The sequence below is a fragment of the Globicephala melas genome, chromosome 6 (assembly GCF_963455315.2).
Source record: "Globicephala melas chromosome 6, mGloMel1.2, whole genome shotgun sequence".
In the NCBI taxonomy this organism is placed as follows: domain Eukaryota; kingdom Metazoa; phylum Chordata; class Mammalia; order Artiodactyla; family Delphinidae; genus Globicephala; species Globicephala melas.
Genome location: NC_083319.1, coordinates 15,479,438 through 15,502,840, shown reverse-complemented (window position 1 = coordinate 15,502,840; position 23,403 = coordinate 15,479,438). Strand labels below are relative to the sequence as shown.

Here is a 23,403-nt window from a genome sequence, read left to right as displayed (position 1 = left end):
ACATCTGAAGATGTCTTTCACCTGGTCTTGTCTCCCAGAAGTAGGTGGGTGGTACTTAGCAAAAGAATAAGATCCAAAAAAAGGAAGTGAATTATAGAGTAGACTGAAATAGAACAGCATAATAGGTACAGCTATGTCTCTTCTCTCTACCATCCTCCATCAGCAGAAGACAAAAGGATCTCTACACTGAAGTGTGGTGAGCTGGTTGTTTTTTAATGATACCGCCATCAATCTGCTCATTTTAAGAAAACAATCTTTAAAAAGTACTTTGTTCCCAGAGTCAGGAAATAATACTCCATGAGAGTTAATTTTCTGGAATCTTTTAAGAAGCTGAGGGACCCACGGAACCACACCATGTAAGGACTGCATATACTCCATTTCTCCTTTCAAATATCACCTCTGGAATCCTTATGCATGTATAAGATGGAGTACTGCATGTTTGCAAAAATCTTCTCCATTCTCTCTTAAAAAGTATTGCCATAAACAGGAATGATGTTCCTAAACTGAGTCCCAGTGATAAGAAGGGGCTTATCAAACAAAAAGGAGCTGTGGGCGGACTTCCCTGGTGGCGCAGTGGTTAAGAATCCGCCTGCCAATTCAGGGGACACAGGTTCGAGCCCTGGTGTGGGAAGATCCCACATGCCGCGGGGCAACTAAGCCTGTGCGCCACAACTACTGAGCCGGCGTGCAACAACTACTGAAGCCTGCGGGCCTAGAGCCCATGCTTTGCAACAAGAGAAGCCACCGCAATGAGAAAGCCCCGCTCACCGCAACTAGAGAAAGCCCGCGCACAGCAACGAAGACTCAACGCAGCCAAAAATAAATTAATTTTTTTAAAAAAGGGAGCTGTGGGACAGTTAAAATGAGCATTGAAAGATGTGTCGGAGGCTCAGAAGCACGTCAGTGTCCCATCATTTACCAGGTATATCACACTAGACAAACTAGTTAGCTGCTCAAAGTTTTGCCTACCTCATCTTTAAAATGGGATATTACTACTCACTTGTTATGGGAAAGTGTCTTATGACTTTTAAAGCATTACATAGGGAAGGTGTATTTCAACAGGAAAAAGAAGAATGGGAAAAGGAAAGGAAAAAAGGACATGAAGAAGGAGGAGAAATGAAATTGTGGAGTATTAGAAAAGGAAAATTTGCTCCAGTCACAAGGTGATTCAATGTCAACAATGGAGTAGGACACAGGCTCCTTGAGTCCCAGGGCTGCTGTCACTTCACCCCCGCCTAGCACTCTGTAGAGCCAGGGGTTACAAGCACAGAGTCTGGAATCAGACTGTCTGGGTTTGAATCACAGTTATGCGACTTCCCAACTGTGTGACCTTGGGCTAAATACTTCTGTGAGCCTCCATTTCCTCATCTGTAACGTGGGGTGAAAGGTAGTAGCTGTAACATAGGATTGTTGTGAGGATCAAATTACTTACTAAGGTTGTTAGGTTATTCAGCTATTAATATATTCAGTATCATGTCACACTAGCTCACTAGTTCCATTCTGTGTGTGCTTTGTTTTTCAACATTGTCTTGGTTCTGGAATGAACTCCAACTGGATTCTGTTTTGGAATTCTTCCCACTATCTTATTCACTTCAGCTCAACTTGAAACAGCAAGGGTGGGAGAGTTACATGGTAAGGAGGTGCCCCTTCCTGAACATTCTGTCTTTAGAAGCCCCTGCTCCCTAGTAGTCCCTTCCCTTGCCCTTACTACTGCTGCTGCTACTACTACTATTAAATTTAAAAGCAGGTTGAGGGACTTCCCTGGTGGTCCAGTGGTTAAGACTCCAAGCTGCCACTGCAGCGGGCATGGGTTCGATCCCTGGTTGGGGGACTAAAATCCTGCAGGCTGCGCAGCATGGCCAAAAATTTAAATATCAAAATTAAAAAGAAACTAAAAGCAGGTCGAGCCGAAGCGGTTAGTGAGAACTCAGTGCTGTCTAAAGGAAATGCAATACAATCTACATTTCCCTTTGCTGACAAGCATCCCAGGCCTGAGTGCCTCAGCGCTTTTTTTGTAAATCAAAAGAATATTGAACTCATTATGCTGAAGCACAAGTTATCCTTTCATCGGTCAGTTTGCCTGGGTCAACTGTACTCGCGCATTTATTCGAGACGTCTAAAAGATAGTACACGTAACAGTCCGTCTCCAATACTACAGCTGCCATTCACTCTGTTATCCTAGAATGATATTCTGAAATCAGGCTATTCCAATGCACTGATTAGGTACCAAAGCACAATCTTGGATCAGAGCAGTGAAAGGAACCCAAAGCCAATCCGCCGGTGCCAGTAAACAGAAACAGTAGGGCCCACATTTACACGAAGGTGCAGGGGTTACTAAGCACATTTACTTCCTCTTCCCCTTTTGAGCATCACACTCTACATCTCTGTCAGGGACATAAAGATTGTAAGTTCCTCTTTAAGAAGGAGGAAATCGAGGCTCAGAGAGGCTAGACATTATTCAAAGATCTAATGGAGAAGGGACAAAGAATTGAATGCAAATCTTCTGTTACAGGTTTTCTCCTCCACCCCATCCTCTGCGTTCATTTCTTCCTGTGTTCAATAACTAAATTCCGAGGTAGTCTCTCATGTTAATTGAACAGCATCTGATTTTCAAACTATGTCTTCACCCCAAGTCCTGTCTTTATCCCTAACATCCAATACCCTCAGCCTCTCAGTCTCTTGACCTACTTTATCTCAATGATCTTCACCCCTGCTCTCTTCCAGCATCCTACTTTCCCCCATGATGACTACTAAAATGTGTCAGCTCCCAAAGTTCCTCTAACTCTGATGCATTACGTTAAAACCTTCTAGTCTCCGACTTGTCTATCACAACACCTGCCCCCTACCTCTTTAAGACTGCTTGACCCATGACCATCTTCTTTCCCTTTATCCGCTCTTATCGACTCTCTTCACTTCCTTTTGGATTGACTGAGATCCAATGATCCATCCCTATATTTACCTTTGACCCATACCTGTAACTCCTTTACCCAATTGTCCTTCCATCTCATCCACTGGGCAAAGCCCACCCTGTCTGAACCCACATCCACTATCCATGATCTTACCTCAAATTTTCAGTTCTTTGGGAGAATAATATCCCAGCTGCACAGACTACAACTATTATAAAATGTGATCACAAACATGGTCAGAACCCTAACTTCTTCCTGGTGATCCTTTTATATTTCCTTAATCAGATCTTTCTACCATTCTTCAGATTAACTATTTCATAACATTGCATTTCTTTTTCTTTTATTGCACTCCCAAGTACCCCTTCCTCAGCAACTGGTTTCACATCCTACTTCACAAAGAGAACAGAAGCCATTGGAAGTCCCTTCAAATCACCAGGAGTGAAATCAACAGATCTATCTGCACCCACACCTCTTTCCCTTCTTTCTTCCTATTTCAGCTTAAAGGCATCCCTTCTTTTACCTCAATCTAGGCTCTTACCCTTTCCCTCCCTTCCCCTTCAGGAATCGCCTCATCAAAAATAACCCCCCTCTGCCCCTCAGCACCAGTCTTTCCCTCTCTTCACCGTCACCTTCCCTCTTAAAAACCAAACAAAAACAACAAAAAAGCCTTCTTTTTATTTCACATCCCTGCTGCCTTTCAGAGCCACGCTTCTTAAAAAAATATATCTACTCTCTTGCTTCTCCCTTATTTTTCAACCCACTGCAATCTGGCTTCTGTCCCCAACATTCCATTTAAATAGTTCTTGCCAAGGTCAAGATTTTAAGTATAAAAGACTACTTTCAGTTCTTACCTTAAGTAATATATCAGATTACCTTCTCTCTTAAATATTCATTTATTTTAGCTTCCATGGTACCAACTGTCCCTGATTTTGCTCCTTTCTACTGGCCATTCCTCAACTTCTCAATGTTTTTCTCTGCACATGTTAAACAGGCTCTTCCATAAGTGAAGACTCCCAAGGGATGTTTTCAATTACCATTGGTAACCTGATGACTGTATTTTTTTTTTCAAGCACTCTCTTTTGAGGGTTAGAACCATTTATAAAACAACTACCTACCAAGTCTCTAACTGGATGTTCCAGGTAGTTTAAATTCAACATTTCCAAAGCCGCCTCAACATCTTCAGACACAAACAATGCCCCAAAACCCTCCTGGCCTTCCAAGGCTCCCTGTCTTAATAAAAAGTAAAACCACCCACCAGGTGACCAAGTTAAAAATGTTCCCCCGTTCTTTTTCCTATTTAACCTAGATCAAGTGATTCATCACTTAAATTATGACCTTGCTAAGTCCTTTGCAACTTGAGTCTTCCCTCTCTTTCAACATTCACATGCAAATACTGAGTCTTTGGTCTCCTTAAAGTATCTCAAGTTATGATTTTGTTTATATGACATTATTGAAATGATGCAATTACAGAGATGGGAAACAAATTAGTGGCTGCCAGGGCTTAGGGATGATAGGGAAAAAGGAGACTTGTGACCCTAAGCAGATAGCACTAGGAAAATCTTTGAGGTGATGAAACTGTTCTGTATCTTGATTGTGGTGGTGGTTACATGAATCTACACATGCGATAACATAGCATAGACTATACACACACAGTGTACCAATCTCAGTGTCCTGGTTTTGATATTGTACTACAGTTATATAAGATGTAACTCTTGGGGGAAACCGGGTGAAGGGTACATGGGATCTCTCTATACTGTCTCTGCAACTTCTTGCCAATCTATAATAATTTTAAATTTTAAAAAATTAAGAAAAACATATCTCAAATCCCCATCAATGCTACTTTACTCCAAGATACTCTCCTTTCTCACGTGGGTCACTGCCATAGCATTCTATTTTCTTGCCATACATTTTTGCACTCTCTCCCAACTTTCCCCCATCAGTGCATTCTCTCCATTTTAGCAGAAGTGATCTTTCTAAGATGACAACCTGAACATGCTTTGCCACTGGGCAAAATCCTCTAAATCCCTATTGTCCTTAGAACCTGGTTCCTAAATTGTGTGCTGAGATGCTGCAAAGTACCATAGCAAGCCACAGGAGCACAGTGGGATATTTTTAATGTTTAAGCAAAATGAGGGATACTTGATATTTATTGGGTATAACGAAAACTACTACCCTGAGGTAGTTCACAGTTTCAACGTGAAAACACACTACATTTCTTTCAATAACAGCATATCTTTGTTAAGGTGGGTTTTTGGCAGTTGGTACAATTATAAAACTGCAGAAAAATTAACAAGGAACCGGAAAGGAAGGTGGCTGTATCGAATTGCAAGGGTTGAGCAGTAGTAACTGTGGTTATTTAAGGATAAAATAAAGATATTGTTTTTCCTTAGATTCACATGTATTATTTTCCAAATGGCTACTAAACTTTTGGGGACATAAATACTTCATTAAGTTGTTTGTATTTACGTACTTAATAAACAGAATTATTAGTATTTCTCTGACCTTGGGAAATAAAATCACTGAGACTTTAAGAGCATCTTGAAATGAGAAAGTGTGGGAGCCATCACCTTAGGGTAAAGTTCAAAGTCTTGTATATAACATTCACAGGGCTTCGTGACCTGAACCCTTCTGATTTCTCTGGCCTGCATGCTAACATTTTCTCTGCCTATCACTCACAATGAGTTATCTGCAGGTCCCAGAACAAGTCTACCCCTTTACAGATACCCCCTCAAACACACACACACACACACACACACACACACACACACACACACACACACACACACACACACACACACACACACACACACACACACAGCGCTAACTTCCTTTGCCTAACTCCCACCGTCCAGATCTGAGAAAAATTTTTTCTTCCTTAAAGGCTTTCTTAATCTTGCAAGGTCAGCTTCAGCACCCTTCCTTCACACTAATACTGCATTTTATACTTCTTTCCCTGCACTCCTTATACGAGGTAGCAATGTGGTTGCTTATATATTGTCTGTTTCTCCCCAGCTACATTCGGTGCTCTTGAGACCACAGATCAGTAACACTTCGGTGTCAGCGGAGGCTAACATAGTCCCTGCACGTGGTAGGGATTCAACAAATCCTTGCCGAACTCATGCACAGGTGAGCAGTTCCTAGTCCCTGCCCATGGTAGGGATTCAACAAATCCTTGCCGAACTCATGCACAGGTGAGCAGTTCCTTACCAAATCAGACAATCCCAAACCATTTAGCAGTGCAGAGACTTCCATATCATTTATATTCACCTCCTTTTTTCTCGCACAAACCACCCTCCCCCATCAACGTGGTATAAAGCCGGGTGTCATACTAGAGTCACAGAGAGCTTGTCACAAGCACTCAGGGATGGAGGCTGCTGGCCTTCTGTCAACAACAAGGCTGCAATTTGAGAAAAAGCAGAGTGACCCTCACCACTGTATACACCCCATCCTGAAATGCTGCTGACTACGGTGAAGGGGCTGAGGTGGGAAGCCATCTCTGGGGGCCCAGCATCTCCCGAGCAACACACATCAAAGACAACCTGGCAGGCACCGAGAAGACGAGAGGTCGCAGACTGCTCCTGTTACCTGGGCTGATTAATAAATTAGACGCTTGCAAATCACGGGACGTGCACTGTTTACAGGAATCAATGCGTGCTGATTGCTTAAGGATGCTTTGCCAGCGCGTAGACCTCTGGATTCCTGCCACATGTGTCACAGGGCGTCAGCAATCTTCCTCTCTCTTGTCCTCTTTCTGTGTTTTCCTCCAGATAAGTGTCCTCTTAATATGAGACTGGAGTTATACTGCCTTCCTAGAGCACCTGGGCTACAGTGCACACAGGTCAAGCACCCCTCTTGTGGTTGGAGGTCTCCAGCAAGCTTTCACAGAGTTCTTAGGGATGAATTTGCAGGTAGGGGTGTTTCAAATACAAATGGGTAACTTGTTTTAGTTACTGGTCCTCAAGCACTTGCTCTCTGCTAAGTGGGATTATGCCTGGCAGAGCCAGGATTCAAACCAAGGTCTGCCTGAGCCTAAAGACTTGCTCTTCATCGCTAAACTTTAGCCGCTGTGTTATTAGGGTTCACATCAGCTTAGATACTGACTTGCGGCTGGAAGTTTCCATCAAGGTTTGCAGAGACAAGTCAGGTGCAGTTAAAGGGTGGGATGCAAAGCCTTCCTCCAAGCTAGTCTGGGAATCCACTGCTAATGAGACCTAGTAATTCTCATGCCCAGAAGGAAGGCCTTGAGAGATAAGGAAATAGCCTGGAGGCAGAAGCCTGGGCATTCTGGTTCCTTTCTTAAGAGACAGAAAAGTATCCGTTGGCTGTAGAACTCTCCATAAAAGAATGCATCCTGCCACAGGGTGCCTAGAATGGAACTAGGGCAGGTAAGCCCGGATGCAGCCCAGGAAGGGAGCTGCCTGACAGGTAGGTCCCAAGCAGCTTTGTTGGTGGACCTGAGTGGTACTCGGGAATTAATGAATTCCATCTTTATAGCCTTTGTCTTGGCTCCAGTGTCCCCTTCCTCTCCCTTGAATTATTGCCACAGCTTTCTAACCCTTCTCTCTCATTCCCTTCCACGCATGCCTCACGCTGCAGCCAGAGCAATATTTCTAAATGTATATCGGCCCATGCCAGTCTCACGTTTCAAACCCTTCACTGTTTTCCTGTCACCTCTATCAGACAAGGAACAGGTTCTAACCTGAACCCACAGCAAACTCTGCTTCTCAAACATGGCGCAATTTTCCTCTGAGCAAAAACGTAACCACAACATAGCCTCAAAGTCAGTGTTTTTCAAACTGCAAGGTCTACCCCGTTAGTGGAGGCTGAAATCAATGAAGTTGGTAGACACCAGTATTTTTAAACATAAATGAATCAGAAAGGAATAGGTTATATTAGAACGGTATGAGTAGAAAATACCAAGATGCATCACATGGAGTAAGGTTAAGTATTTTTTTCATGAGTTTTCATTTCAATTACATATCTTCTTATCTCTAGGCTTACTGAGTGTCCTGAAATGTATTTCTTAGCATAAGTGAGGTCAAGAAATGTAAAAATGAAACAAACAAAAAACCCCACTGTTCTAAGGAGAAATGTACTAGTACCCTGACAATTAACTGGAGTTTGAAGGTTGTTTGAAATCAATTTGCCTTCCTAAATTCCTTTCACTGTTGGCTCCAAGCTGCCATCCAGCCTTATTTCCTATCATCACTACAGTAGGACCACCCCATTGGTGGAGGAAACATTCCAAGATACCCAGTGGATGCCTGAAACCATGGATAGTACTGAACACTATGTATACCATATGTTTTTCCTATATATACATACTTTTGATAAAGTTTGATACATAAATTAGGCATAGTAAGAATTTAACAACAGTAACTAATAATAAAATAGAACAATTACAACAATATACTGTAAAAGTTATGTGAATATGGTCTCTCCCCCTCACCTTTCTTTCTCTATAAATACCTTATGATAAAAATGTAATGCCTTTTCCACCTTAACTAAGCCCTTATCATGCACTTTGGCCATAACTTTTGCAGTCTGAGGTGTGACAGCAAAGCTAGCATGAATTTGTTTCCTTCTTCACAATCTCACAGAAGATTCATTCTTACCATAGATCTTAGCAACCTCAGCATATAAGTGTTTTTCCTTCCTTACTAAGTTGAGAGCTTTCACCTTTTCACTTAAAGGAAGCGCTTCACCGTTTCTCTATGGCCCATTTGAATTGTCAGCACCACTACTCTGGCACTTTGGGGCTATTACTAAGTAAAACAAGAGCTACTTGAAAATAAGCATTGAGATCCCAAGACAGTTGATCTGAAAACCAAAACCGAGATGGCTACTGATTAACAGGAGGGGATACACTGGACAAAGGGATGAGTCGGGACCTGGGAGGGGCGGAACTGGACAGTACAAGATTTCATCACACTACTTAGAATGGTGTGCAATTTAAAACTTTTGAGTGGTTTATTTCTGGAATTTTCCATTTAATATTTTTGGACAGCAGTTGATTGTAACTGAAACCGCAGAACATGAAACCTTGGCTAAGAGGGGACTACTATACTACTCAAAATACACACACACACACACACACACACACACACACACACAGAGTTCCAGGATTTCTTCTGCCTCTTTGCCTTTGCAGGCACTACCTCCCTTTATCTGGGCTGCTTTTTCCCCCACTGCCTTCTCATAAAATCCTAATCCTCCTTGAAGACTGAGTCAAATACCCCTTCCTCTAGGATGCCTCCCTAGATTTGTCTTTTCCCCCCATCGTTCCCCACATTCATGATCCCAATGCCAAGGGTAGTTCCCACCCCCACCACAAACACAGCACCCAGCGTATTGATCAATCAGGGAACTGAGCCTATGGCACTGTGGTTATCTGCCCATCAGTCGGTTTTCCCCAAGACACTTTGAATTCCTTGAGGTCAGGGATCCAGTCTTTCCTCTCCCTAACTCCAAGGAACTGTCGTAGAGACTGGTCAGTAGGAATTCGGAGATCAGTAAACATTTTTCAAATGAATGAGTGAGTGGCAGGTGCTCCAGATCACAGATCGGGTCCCTTTCTTTCTTCCTCAGCCAAGATTTGGGGCATAGAGTCTGAAGCTCCAAGGGCTTGTCTTCATTCTCCTCCTAATTTCCCCAGTCATAACAATCACCATATCTTATTACGTCTGTTTTAAGACCCCGTGTCAGTCTGCCCTTTGGAGGGAGGTGTGCAAAAGCCAGTCCATTTTCAGACATGGCTCCTGACTAAAGCTGAACAATTGCTCTGCAGAGATTGCAGCAAACTAAGCTTAGCAGCTCACAGAAGCCAGTTTGGTAATGGAATGGGAGCAAAGAGGTAAAGTACTGCAAAGGTACCAATTTGGCAGCAATAAAGCTATTGGGCTTAGAAGTGGAAGATCAATTTTAAATAATCAACACAGAAGATTATCTCTGAATTGACATCAAGTGGCCCGGGAGATGTTTGCTGACTATCCCTCCCCATCCCTCTCTATTCAGGGACAGCTTGATCCAAAACTTGGATTGAATGAGGGATAAGGTAGGGGCAAGGGCACAGGGTATTGATTCTCACCAGTGATGCCAACCTCTATGTGGCTGAAATTGACAATGACAAACGTGGGACACCGTCCCAGTCTCATCTTCTTTTGAGCCCACTTAAAGAAAAAAAAAAGTATCCCTTAATGCACTTTGCCCAAGCTGGTTTTTTATGACTCAGGCCATGTGTATCTGAACCTAACAGTGGGTGCCTAAACATCTTACCTCCTATAGAATACTATAGTCAGATGAGAAACTCACCAAATCTCCCAGAACTCCTGGAGGAACGGAGGCTGGTTATTTCTGGGGTAGAAAACTAGTTTCTCTTAAGTGCTACTTCTCTGCAGCAGGAAGCAAAAATCAATTCACCTTCCTAAACGCATCAGCTGCCACCCTGATCTGAGGGCATGTCTGAAAAGATGGAAAATCCCTTCCCCTTTGGTCCTGCAGCCAGATTGTTTTGGGAACCCAGACACTGCACTGGCACCTATACTTCATTCCAACTCAAACTCATGAGGACCAAACTCTAAAACCATTTTTTCTAATATCCTTCCCAACCATCCCTTTTCCTTTTTTCCTAAAATCCTTGATTTAGAGCAAAGGTGCTCAACCTCTATGCTACTGGCATTGTGAGCCAGATAATTCCTTGCTGCAGAGGGCTGTCTCTGCATTGTAGGGTGTTCAAGCTGTATCCCTGATCCCTGGCTTCTATCCACCAGATGCCAGGAGCAAACCGCCTCCCCACAACCGACTGTGACAACCAAAAATGCCCCCCTGACATTTCTAAATGTCGCATTAGGAAGCAAAATCACCCCTAGGTTGGTGGTTCTCATGTCTATCCTAGACCAACTACAAATCCAAATATCTGAGGAAGGACCCAGGCATTGGAATTGTTTAAAAGCTTTGCAGGTGACTCTGACGTGCAGCCACTTCTTTGCATATTAAACCAAGGTTTCACCTTCCTCTGTAACTATGGCTCTGGCCTCTGTTGAAGTTTTCATCCCCATACCCACAGGGTGAAATGCCAAATTTAGGAATAAGAAATAGTAGTGCAGAAATGTAAGAAATGAGAAGGAGGAGGAAAAAAAGATAAGGTTATTACTGGTGACAGAAAACTGAAGCTGTTAATTCCATTTCTTTGAATTATAAACCAGGAAGTAGATTTAGATCAAAGTGTTCCAAGCAAAATCCCAACAGGTAGGGTGGCTTCCTCAGCCAGGGGCCAGCTCCCCAAGTGGAAGCGGTGTCTTTTCAGATCACTTTGACACAGGCTGGCATCCAAAGAAGCAACACTCAAGCTGCCAAAGCCAGGTAGGGCCAGTGCCTCCTGAAGCCCGCTCATCCGAATTCTGATCTCTCTGAGAAAAAGAGGTGGTAGGGTCAAAGAGGTTTGCTTAAACATTGTTAAACAGTCTAGGAAAGACCCTGAAAAGCCCTGCGGTAAGGAAGCCTGTATAACTTTGCTTGGTTTTCCAAACAAATATATCTATGTCATTTGGGAGGCCATACAGCATGGTTACACATGCAGACTCTGGAATCTGCTCGTTTGTGATACATTCTACTCTACCATGAAGTAGCTCTCTTTCCTTGGGCAAGCTAGGTAAATGGGGATGATAACAATACCTAAGCACAGGATTATTATAAGGACCAAAATCTGTTGCAGTAATTTAGACACTGTGTGTCCATGCTAGACGCTTGGTAATCTTTCAACGTTAGCAACTGACTTATCCTTATTACTGTTTTTATTATTATTTGACTATGGGATTTTTTTTTCTAGAAATGCCTTTTAACATCGCACTGAACTCCAGCTCCATGTGAGATACTTTAAGAAATGCTGATTTAGACTAATTTGAGCCACACTAATAGAAATACAACCCTTGCACCATGTGATATCAAGATTCTATCTGGAAGCCAGAGGTTGCGGGGGGGGGGTCTCCTTTCAAGTTCAACCACAGCATCCTGAATGGTGGACTTCACCCTCACCACCCAAGTCTGTAAGCTCCTCGAAGCAGGGACCTGTCTACCTTATATATCATCAATTCCCCAGTGCACAGCATCTGACAAACATAAGCACCCAATATACACTTTTTTAAAAAAATCAATTAATTTATGTTTAACATCTTTATTGGAGTATAACTGCTTTACATTGTTGTGTTCGTTGCTGCTGTATAACAAAGTGAATCAGTTATACATATACATATGTCCCCATATCCCCTCCCTCTTGCGCCTCCCTCCCACCCTCCCTATCCCACCCCTGTAGGTGGTCACAAAGCACTGAGCTGATCTCCCTGTGCTATGCGGCTGCTTCCCACTAGCTATCTATTTTACATTTGGTAGTGTATATATGACCATGCCACTCTCTCACTTCGTCACAGCTTACCTTTCCCCCTCCCTGTGTCCTCAAGTCCATTCTCTATGTCTGTGTCTTTATTCCTGTCCTGCCCCTAGGTACTTCAGACCCTTTTTTTTTTGGATTCCATATATACGTGTTAGCATACGGTATTTGTTTTTCTCTTTCTGACTTACTTCACTCTGTATGACAGCCTCTAGGTCCATCCACCTCCCTACAAATGACCCAATTTCGTTTCTTTTTATGGCTGAGTAATATTCCATTGTACATATGTGCCACATCTTCTCTATCCATTCATCAGTCGATGGACACTTAGGTTGCTTCCATGTCCTGGCTATTATAAATAGTGCTGCAATGAACATTTTGGTACATGACTCTTTTTGAATTACGGTTTTCTCAGGGTATATGCCCAGTAGTGGAATTGCTGAGTCATATGTTAGTTCTGTTTTTAGTTTTTTAAGGAAACTCAATACTGTTCTCCATAGTGGCTGTATCAATTTACATTCGCCCCAACAGTGCAAGAGGGGTCCCTTTTCTCCACACCCTCTCCAGCATTTCCAATATATACTCCTGAATGATTTTTGGACAAGGGTCACATCTCATTCATCTCAGCAGAATCATCCACCCAGCCCCAGCCCCAGCCCCATTCATTTAGTGAAGTATCTTTGCCACAAAACCTACAAAAGATATTTTTGTGAAACACACGAAGGAACCATCAAGATGGTGGATTAGAACAAAGACTTATGCAACTCTGATAAATGTGCAAGATGGTTAGGCAATCAGACATGGTTTACCAAGATTTGATTTACATTCAACTTTTAGGTACTTATTTAAGGCTCAAAGGAAGGTGCACCATAAGCCACAAACCACTTGCTCTGAAACCTGTAGGGAAAACCACTCAATATGAAACCACGTCTTGTGGCACAGTGACCACCATTATCAGTGCCCGCCACCGCCCCCCCCGGCCTGACTCTCCAAAACCAAAGCTTAACAAAGGGTACCACAATCCTCCTTTTAAATCTACCTCTGAAATAACTGCCAAATTTACGGCAACTACTGATGATCTCAAAGTCAGGAAAAGAGAAACAGAAAAACAAAACACAAAAAGGCAGCGGGAACATAGGAAACACCCTTTGGACCAAACTGACTTTTAAAATACCACAAGAAGAAAAGAAATCATTTCTAGCAATACCATCAGCTGTCTGAGGTCAAGGAGGGAATGGCTCCTGCAAAATTCCAAGCTCTCCATGATTGACAGCTAAACTATTTCTTGCCACGGCGGCTACACAAGACATTTAATATTATGTCCATTTTACAGATGAGGAAACTAAGTCACAGAGAGGTTGCAACTTGTCCGTGGTCAGCGGAAGTCTCTGGGTATTTGGTCATACACCAGGTAACTAAGAACTAAGAGAGGGTTATGACAACATAGAGTTAAGGGCTCACGTTGTGGAATCTCAGAGGCCTGCTTTTATTCCCAGCTCTGCCACATCCCAGTTGTGTGATGTGGACAATCTCCTTCACCTCTTGATGCCCGAGTTTTCTCATTCGTAATATGGGCAATACTAGTATCTCCCTCACAGACTATTTAAGGACTAATATGTGTATGGGCTTACCAGAAATTGAAACTAAATGATTCTATTAGAATGATGATTTCGAACCTTAATAAAAAAATTTTCCAGAGATAAGAAAATTTAAATTTGCAAAGCATCTCACACCAAGTTAATCTCATTTGACCTTGTAGGTGGGACAGACATCACTGTCCCTTTCTAGAGAAGAGGATATTGAGTATCTGAGCGGTTACTTATTCATACCTCTCTGTGGAATGATAATTGTTTGCTTATTCACTCTTTTTTCCCTCCATCTTCCACCCCACCTCTGAGCTTGGTGAAAGAGGGGATGGACCTTGCAGGTTGTGTGTGTGTGTGTGTGTGTGTATGTGTGCGAGCTTTGTTGTTTTCTTTTGGTCATCTCTGTATTACCGAATCATAGCACGGCTTACAGTACATGATTGGTGTTAAATTCTAAAGCACTGGATATACGCTTGAGTGAATGATGCATGAATATATTTGCCCAGGATGAGGAAGCTAGTAAGCAGCCCAAAATAAACACCACCTGAGTCTGCAGACTCGAAGTCCAGAGTCCTCTCCGATATCCCATGCTGTATTTCCAAATGACGATATTTCATGGAATCACAGACTTTCAGAGAAGGGAAGGACCTTGGAGACCATCTTAGCGAACATTCCCCTTCCGCAGATGAGAAAACAGGAGCTCAGAGAAGTCCCACTACTTGGCCTAAATCACACAGTGGGGAGGTGAGCGGACTGAGCCAGGACCCTGGTTCTCTGCCTCCAGGATCAAGGATGCTGTCCCTGTACCCAGGCAGATTCAAGTTCAGAAAACTCCCCCAGCCTCCACACATCAGCTCAGACTTAGGAGTGACAGAGCACGAACCTCGTGCACCCAGACTACTGTTTGTGCACAGTTTATTGCTCAGCGTGTGAAGCAACAGGAGAGAGGACTTCTGCTGGGATTTAATTTGAAAGGTTCTCATCATTGCCAGTGGCACAAACTCCCCACCACGACTCTATGAGCTGAAGCCAGCCTCTGCCTGCATATGAATGAGGACAGAGATGGCCTTAACCCACTTAAGTGAGGAGAGCAGACTTCTTCCCAGTTTCTGAAGCTCCCAGATCACCCTGGGCTCTAGCCTGGATTCGAGGGTTGGGGGCACTGGCCGAAGCTTGAGGTCTAGGACATTTCAGAAAGGCTGGCTCTGTAGATAATATGGCGCATGCTGGTAGTAAAGCCTTTCTTTCATGATGCAAATGTCAAGTTTCTAATGTGCTATGTCCATGTTAGCACACAGGAAGACACACTTCGAATCACCTGTGGACATGCTTTAGCGTTTCAACAAAGTAGTGAAGAGAAGGCGTCAATGGACAACAGCCCTGGAGAGCACATCCTTGTCGGCTTTTGCTCTGGTCTGAACCTGGCCTAGATGAGCACACCCATCTCCGGGTACCTATTTGCATGTGTGTCCAGGTGAAGATTACAACAGGAGCCACACCTAATCTTTCACACAATAGGTCCCAAATCAATGTTTATGATCTTCCAATTATGCCTATCCTGCACTTTCTCTTTTGTAGCACTTATACCGTGTGTGTGTGTGTGTGTGTGTGTGTGTGTGTGTGTGTGTGTTTAATTAATGTACTGCTATGGGAGCAAGGACCATGTTTGTTTTACTCGCCATCGTGTCATCTGCCTTAAACACGGTGCTGGGCCTCTAGCTGGTGCTTAATAATTATTTGAGGATTAAATAAAGGAAGGAAGGAGTAACTAGATGACCAGGGGCCTGACTTCTGGATTAAACTCCATCATTTAATTAACCATGTGACCTTGGTTAAATCTTCTATTTAATTTTAGAGCTGGAAAGGATCTTACAAATCAGCTTGTTGGATGACTGCAAACTTTTGTTTTAGCAGTGGAATCCCAGGAAGAGCATAGGTGAAATATGAACACAGAAGCAGATGCAAACTTTCTTTTGTATAAGGGCCAACTTTCAAACTTGGATTTGACTGTTCAGCACAGAATCACAGGCATCTGCAGCTGGTAGCAAATTCATGAATCATCCATCCCTAGGTCCACAATGTCACACAGCGTGCAAAGGAGATATGCCCATTTTCCTGTCAAATACACAGAAGACGTAAGATCTGAATTCACGGCTTCCCAGCTGCAGGTTAGGATTGTTTCCTCCGCCATGCTTCCTCGTCTCCTATTTCAGTTGGCCTTGACCTTAAGATGAAGCTTAAGCTGTCTTAGAGAGAGCTCTAGAGAGTTTTTTGCATTCTCCAATTTACTTAAGTCCACATTTTTCGTGTCCTTATGATACAAGGCAGAACAAAAATCACTCTGGGGATCCAGAAATGAATTATATATAAGTCTTGGCCTCACACAGTTTCCAGTAAGGTGAAAGAGAAATATAAGAATGGTATTTCTCCAAATGGTTGACAACTAAAGAGGTGTAAGTGTAGAGAGCTGTGGAAATATCAAAGAGAGGTGATCAAGTAGGGTGGGGAGAGTCCAAGATGGTTTCTTAGACTCTCAAAGAGGAAGAATCTGGGGCTAAGTCCTTTTGGGATGAGTAGGATTCCCAAAGGCCAAAGACCAGTTCGGACTTGCTCAAGAAAGAGGTATTCACTGAGAGTCCCTACTTGTTTCCAAATGTGTGAATATGTCTGGGTAGGATATTTGCTCTATTAATAGCATCTGCAAAACAACACAGCCTACACCTGATGGAACTGACTAAAAACACTGTCTGTGACTATGCATGCAGATAAACCAGGGCTTGAATCCCAGTCCCACCACTCACAGACTGTGTGACTTTGGACAAGTTATTTCACCTAGCAGAAGCCCAGTTACCCCTTCTATAAAGTGGAGAAAACAAATAGATGCTATCTCTGATGTTACTGTAAGGTTTAATGAGATAGTTTACAAAGTACTATGCCCAGCACACAGTAGTAAGTACTCAAAAAATACTAGCTATTCTCACTCACCATTGCTAATCTCTTGCACAATGTAATAAATTAAATAGATGGATAAATGAATAAATAAATAGATAAATTAATAATGAAAAAGTGCATAACAGACTTGGCTCAGACACTCCTCCATACAGCGAGGCCCATGCCAATGTGTGGCCCCCCAAAAGCACTCAGTGAATGAAAAGCAAAGGCAAGCTTAGCCCAGCTCTTACCTGTATATTTTATATCTGGTTGTAAATCCTTGACGGTGTCTTTCCACAAAGGATAGGTAGCTCCTGGAGTGGTGGAAAGGCCCCCTGTCTGAAATAAGCCAATCAAATTCCTTGGAGACATGTTGGTCTGTCCCAGCTGGTTCCTGGTGGGAGGGCTGCACTGAGATACGGCCCCATACAAACAGGAAGTAGAGGAGCTCAACAAACCTCCAGTTCATGCTTTTCTGCCGGCCTTTTTCCTCTCATTCTTGCTCCATTCTGTGGAGTCCTATGAAGAAGAGAATAAAAAAGAGAGAGAAAGAAAGAGGAAACAAAAGAGGGAGAGAGGAAAGGGGGGAGGGTGAAGTAAAATAAAAGGAAGAGAGAGAGAGACAAAGGAAAAATTTTTTAAATGCTCTTAACACATCATCATAATCCTTTACATCAGTAGAGTGTGTCAGGGTTTACAAAAATCAGTGCAGTTTCTGGTTAAGAGCGTGGCATCTATGGACATCTGGGCTTGCATTCCTGCTTTGTTGTTCACATGTTCTGTGAACACGCATGAACACGTACAAACTGCTGAATCTCTTAGGGATGCAGTTTCCTCATCCGTAAAACAGAGGACGGGCTTAAGCGCCTGTATCTTGGCACCTGGCACATCATAGGTATTCAAGGCTTAAGTGTTGAAAGAGTGAAATGAATGAATGCAGAAACAGAGTCTCCTACAGCCAGGAAGGAACTTGGAGATAGAACTCCAGTATCCATCCCACCCGCTATCTTCACAAACAACCTGAATCTCACAGCAGGGACTCGGTGAATGAGAATCCCTTTCTCTCCTCCTCTCCCACAGACATGCACCAACTGAACACAGGCTTTGCTTCTGCATCATCAGGTGAGTACAAAAAGCCTTGGGATGCATCATGATCACGGCTATCCGGGTTGAATACCTTACAGATGGAGAGTTTATGGAGTTCATTTGAACGCACTTCTACAACGCTTAGTGGACTGTCTCCTTCACCCCAAGGAAATGTAACTAGAGGATCCACCCATCAGTGACTCTGAGCCTCGAGGTTCTCTCGTACTCAGAAGGGGAACTAAAAGCCAAGGAACTAGTGGGGTCTTGCCCGCCTCTTTTTTCGGTGGTAGCACAGCACAGGGGTGCCATGTTGGAGAAATGCTTAAGACTAAGGGAGAGCTTAAGTAGGGGCTCCTTGGAAAATTTACAAGTTTTGTTTTTATCATCACAACATCATTCTACTTGCTAGTTTAACACTGTGCTGTGTCCACCACCCCACTTAGTCTAGAAGAGCTTATCTTACTCTACATTGAAAGGTAGCTGGGAATGCAGGCTCCATCAATTATAAACTGTATTATTTCAGGCAAGTGATTTCACTTTCTGGGCCTCAGTTTCCTTGTCTGTAAAATGTAGTTAACAATAGCACCTACACCCAGAACTAGCATGAGAATGAAATGACACCATTTATGTCCAAGTGTCCCATGAAGCACCTGACATTTTTAGGAAGTGCTCAATAAATGGCATCAATGATGATGAGGATACAGGTAATGATAAATCTTGATGGTGATGATGTCCACACAGTCCCTGCTGGGAGTGTCTTTGCTCCTACAGTCCCCACTGCCCCACCAAATCCCGTTTATCTTTCAGTAGCCAGTTGAGGTCAGGTCCTCAAAGGTCATTTCCTTTTTCTATTCCTCTCAAAAATTGTTCGTTGTTCCTTTCTTTCAGCTCTCATTGCTCCTTTATATAACTGTATGTTAGTACTTACTATCTTTTATTGTACTTATTTGTTTGTGTGCATTTTGCTCATGGGACTGTGAGTCTTTAACTGGCAAGAATCTTTAAAAGACTGTTTCTATATACTGCTGGCTGTGTGACTCTGGACAGTCATGGCCTCTGTCTAGATCTCAGATTTTTATGTCTAACGTTTAAAAACATGGCGAGGACAAAACCAATTTGTCGAGTGGAAAACCACATAGAAACATGAAGAAATATGATCCCTTACTTGTCTACTCTTCCAGCTGAAAATGGGAAGAAAGTCAAGCTAAGAAAGAGAGAAAATCAAAAAAAGAGAGGGCTTCCCTGGTCGCGCAGTGGTTGAGAGTCCGCCTGCCAATGCAGGGGACACGGGTCCGTGCCCCGGTCTGGGAAGATCCCACATGCCGCGGAGCGGCTGGGCCCGTGAGCCATGGCCGCTGAGCCTGCGCATCCGGAGCCTGTGCTCCGCAACGGGAGAGGCCACAACAGTGGGAGAGGCCACAACAGTGAGAGAGGCCCGCGTACTGCAAAAAAAAAAAAAAAAGAGAGAGATGTGAATTTCCGACCCAATTGGCGATTTCTCTCCGTGGTCCGACTGCACCATTTTATTATGAGTAGCTACAAAAATCTACTTGGCACTGCAGGCCCCAGCTGTCGGGGGCAAAGGAAAAAGGCATGTGAGCAGAGGAGTGGGCTGGCAGAAGCTGTGGCCTCAGGTTTTGTTCAGAGCCTACAACAAAGACGTACATGTGGAGTACAGAACTGTAACAGCTCCAGCTGCCAAAACCGTCTGCCAGAGCCCACCTGAGCGGCAAGCAGGGGGTGGAGGCGATTGTTCAGAGATCCCGGCGGGGAGCTACAGCACACTGAAATCACAGCGTGTCACCCATCCAGCCCTTCTGCGTGGCTTCTGCTGTGAGTGGGTGCGGGGTGGGAGCCTGGGAGAGAATGCCTGGCTGTTAGACTGTTCACAAGGAAACAGGATTCGGAACACTGCAGCTTTCAAAAGTGAAACAAGGCTAGACGTGGAACATCAGCGTATGTGTGTGTGTGTCTGCACGTCGGAGGGTAAGACCTCAGCCCCGAGCCCTAGAATTTGCTGAAATTTGAAAGATGGAACCCAGTGCTTTCATTCTGGCAGCCATTTTGCCACCTAAGGGACATCTTTGCTTGTCCCGACGGAGGGGATGCTACTGGCATCTAGTGGGTAGAGGCCAGGGGTGTTGCTGCACATCCTACAGTGCACGGGATGGCCCCTCCCCCCATGACAAAGACTACTGGACCTAAAATGTCAGTGGAGCAAAAGTTAAATCCTGCTCTAATCCAACTCCTTCTTACAAGATCAGGACCTGAGTGGCTGACTGGGCTAGACTCCTGTCTTCCAGCTCCTGGTTTTCATGCTGCCACGTTGTCTTGGCTGGGCAGTGGGCCAAGACAGGTCAGTAGCTGTGTCTGAACCTCTTTTGCAGTTGGGGTCTACGATACAATCTACATCTCAGCAAGTACACATGACTGCTTCACAGAAGAAGTCTGAATACATCTCTCTTGGCTCAGAAAATCACAATAATCCACAGAACACTAAAAATGAACATGCAAGTTTCTATGAGGTGCATTTGAATAGAACTGGACATTTTGTTGGGCAAGAGCAAGGATTAGTATGTATGTTACCTAAATATTGTCATATCACGACAGACACAGTGATTCCCATTCTGTAAAAAGGCCCAAATTCGCACCAACTGTACTGGAGACTTGGGTTAATATAAGGGTCCCATGACTGACATGTATGGAGCACCTATTGTGTACTTGGATCGAAAAATGTCTGTTCTCTTGGCAGTAGCCAAAGCATCCAATTCAGACTAGATGTTAACAAAGGTTTCTTCCCTGAGGTGGGTACAGCTCTCCCATTTAACAGATGAGCACGTTGGAACTTGAAGACATTAAATAACTTTCCCAAGCTTGCAGGTCCTAAGTATTCAAGAATCTAACCTGTGTATATCTCATTACGGGTATAGTTTCCACTACATCCCCACCCTCACCCCACCCAGCTGAAATTAGATCCTGCCCTCTAGAGATTCAAAATATTGTGGAGGAGTCACACCGAGGCCTGAGGAATTCTAGTATGAAATAGGCTGTCATAAATACTATAAGCAAAGAAAAATGTCCCGTGGAAGAATAGAGGCCAGAGATAATGTTTCTGGCCAAGAGACCTGGAAAGGATCCTTACAAGAGGTGGTGTTTGAGCGGGGCCTTCATAGCATGCAAGCTTTTGGTGAGCAGAGATGAGCAAAAGGGAATTTGAGCAGAGCAAGTGCCATACAACAAGCCTTGGGGGTGGGAGAGGGCAGAGTGATGGCGTGTGTGCCCAGAGTAGCACCCAGGTGGCAGAGGCTTGAGTGAGATTTTAGGACCCAGGTAGGGCCTTCAAGCACCTGTATCTCCCTCTGAATCCCTCAAGCAAGGACTGTATATTTCATTTCCATGCTACCCACCAAGGGCAAAGCACTGTAGATGTTCAATAAATTCATTCATTCATCCATTAACAGGTTTAGCTGGAAATTAAACAGTGAGCAGGGCTTCTTTTCTGTTGGGCTGGGAGAAGTAAACAAATGAGCAGTAAATGTACGTGTGACGGTGAGCAGTGCTCTAAAGAAAACCAAAGCAGATAAGACAGGATTGAGAGTGAGGCTGCTGCTTTACATACAAGGTGCTGAGGAAAAGCTGCTCTGATGAAGTCACCTTTGAGAGGCGACCTGAAGAAAGTGAAGGAGTGAGCGATGCAGAGCTTCGGGGAAAAAGAAATGTCAGTGGAAGGAGAGGAAAGAGAGGGTCAGCAACGGTTTGCATTTCGATACAGTCAGAGGCCAAGTTGTATTTCAGTCTCCTGCAGGGACCTTACAGTTTAGTTGCGATGCAGGTCAGTTGGAGGAGGAAATCACCAATCCATTAACTGAGCACTTACTATGTGCTGCTTTACACATGTGACCTTGTTGCAATACGGAGAGGTTATGGTCCCCATTTACATGTGGGGGGAGGGGACACTAAGGTCCGGAAAGGATAAGTAACTGGCCCACCATCACAGAGCTGGCAAATGGCAGAGTTAGAACTGGAGGCTGTGCTGTCCACGCTGGGAGCCACTGACCACGTGTGGCTACTGAGCACTTGAAATACGGCTCATTCAAATCGAGATGTGCTGTGAGTATGAAATACACACCCACCGGATCTCAGACACTTAGAGGAACCGGCTGTAAAATATCTCACGGATATTTTATGTTGGCTACATGTCGAAATAGTACTATTTTGGATGTACTGGAGTAAATACAATATGTTATTAAAATTCGTTTCACCTGTTTCCTTTTAATTGTTTTAATGTGGCTGCTAAAACTTTAAAATTACGCATATGGATGGTATTCTATTTTCACTGGGTAAGACAGAGCTCAAACGAACCTTTTCCGCTCTGTGACACCACCTGGAAAGGTCACTCATCCATCTCCTTTTGTTTTGTTTGTTTTTTATCTTGTTTTTCAGGTATAGTTGATTTACAATGTTGTGTTAGTTTCAGGTGTACAGCAAAGTGATCCAGTTACACATACATGTATATCTATTTTTTTCAGATTCTTTTCCCTTATAGGTTATTACAAAATATTGAGTGTAGTTCCATTCCCTGTGCTATACAGGAGGTCCTTGCTGGTTATCTATTTTAAATATAGTAGTGTTATATGTTAATCAAAAACTCCTAATTATCCCACCCCCCTTCCCCTTTGGTAAGCATAAGTTTGTTTTCTATGTCTGTGGGTCTATTTCTATTTTGTATATAAGTTCTTTTGTATCATTTTTTTTAGATTCCTTCTCCTTGCTTTTATTAACATTTGGAGAACCCAATTCACTCCCCACTATGACTGATTGAGCACTTGCCCCCTCCCTTCAAAATCAACAAACAAACAGTAAATACATTTCAAATAAAAACTCCCATGCTCACGGCCACGTCTCTCCATCCCCAAATCGCAGGGACAGCTCTGGATATCCACCACCATGCATCTTAGAACTGTTGTTTTTCCAACATTCATAAAGGGAACATCCTGCCACTGAGTTTTAGAGCCTGTGAAAGAGAGGCTGGTTCTATTTCCGAGCACCGTCCTTGACCTGACTGTGACCTTCCGTGAGTCACAGGCCGGCTGCTGTGAGGGGCTCTGGTTGGCGTGGAGCTGCGGACGTGGGCTGAAGCACGGAGAGCACGTCAGCTGAACCATGCTATATATACACGCCAGCAGTGTCATTAAGGGAACGGGTTCATCCCACACGGAGCACATTCTCTAATTCTTGCCACTGTAAATTACTTACATCCGAGGAGCACACACCGGAGACAGAGGAGAGAAGGGCCTTCCAGTAGCAGTATCACCAGCTCCCCCTCTGGAGTTTCCTACAGGGACTGCTGGGCCGTAGCTCACATTCAGGCCAGAGAGTGGAAGGGGACGCTTGCTCTGTCCCCATCCCTGGGGCCCTGAGGCTGATGACCCAATCTGAGATCACCCACAGTGCCTGCATCCTAGCCTGGGTCAGCCTGAGAAGCTCATCCAGGCTTCCAGATAAGACA

At 43.8% G+C, this 23,403-nt stretch overlaps 1 protein-coding gene across 2 annotated transcripts in view; it reads right to left on the bottom strand.

Moving 5' to 3' along the window:
* BRINP1 (BMP/retinoic acid inducible neural specific 1) overlaps window positions 1-23,403 on the bottom strand; it is a 178,346-nt gene that overhangs the window by 107,256 nt on the left and 47,687 nt on the right. For both annotated transcript variants that reach the window (XM_060300556.1, XM_030858386.2), the window contains exon 2: window positions 17,060-17,327. In XM_060300556.1, coding sequence (XP_060156539.1) covers window positions 17,060-17,277 — 218 coding nt within the window. In that variant the 5' untranslated portion in view covers window positions 17,278-17,327. The remainder of the gene's footprint in view (window positions 1-17,059; window positions 17,328-23,403) is intronic.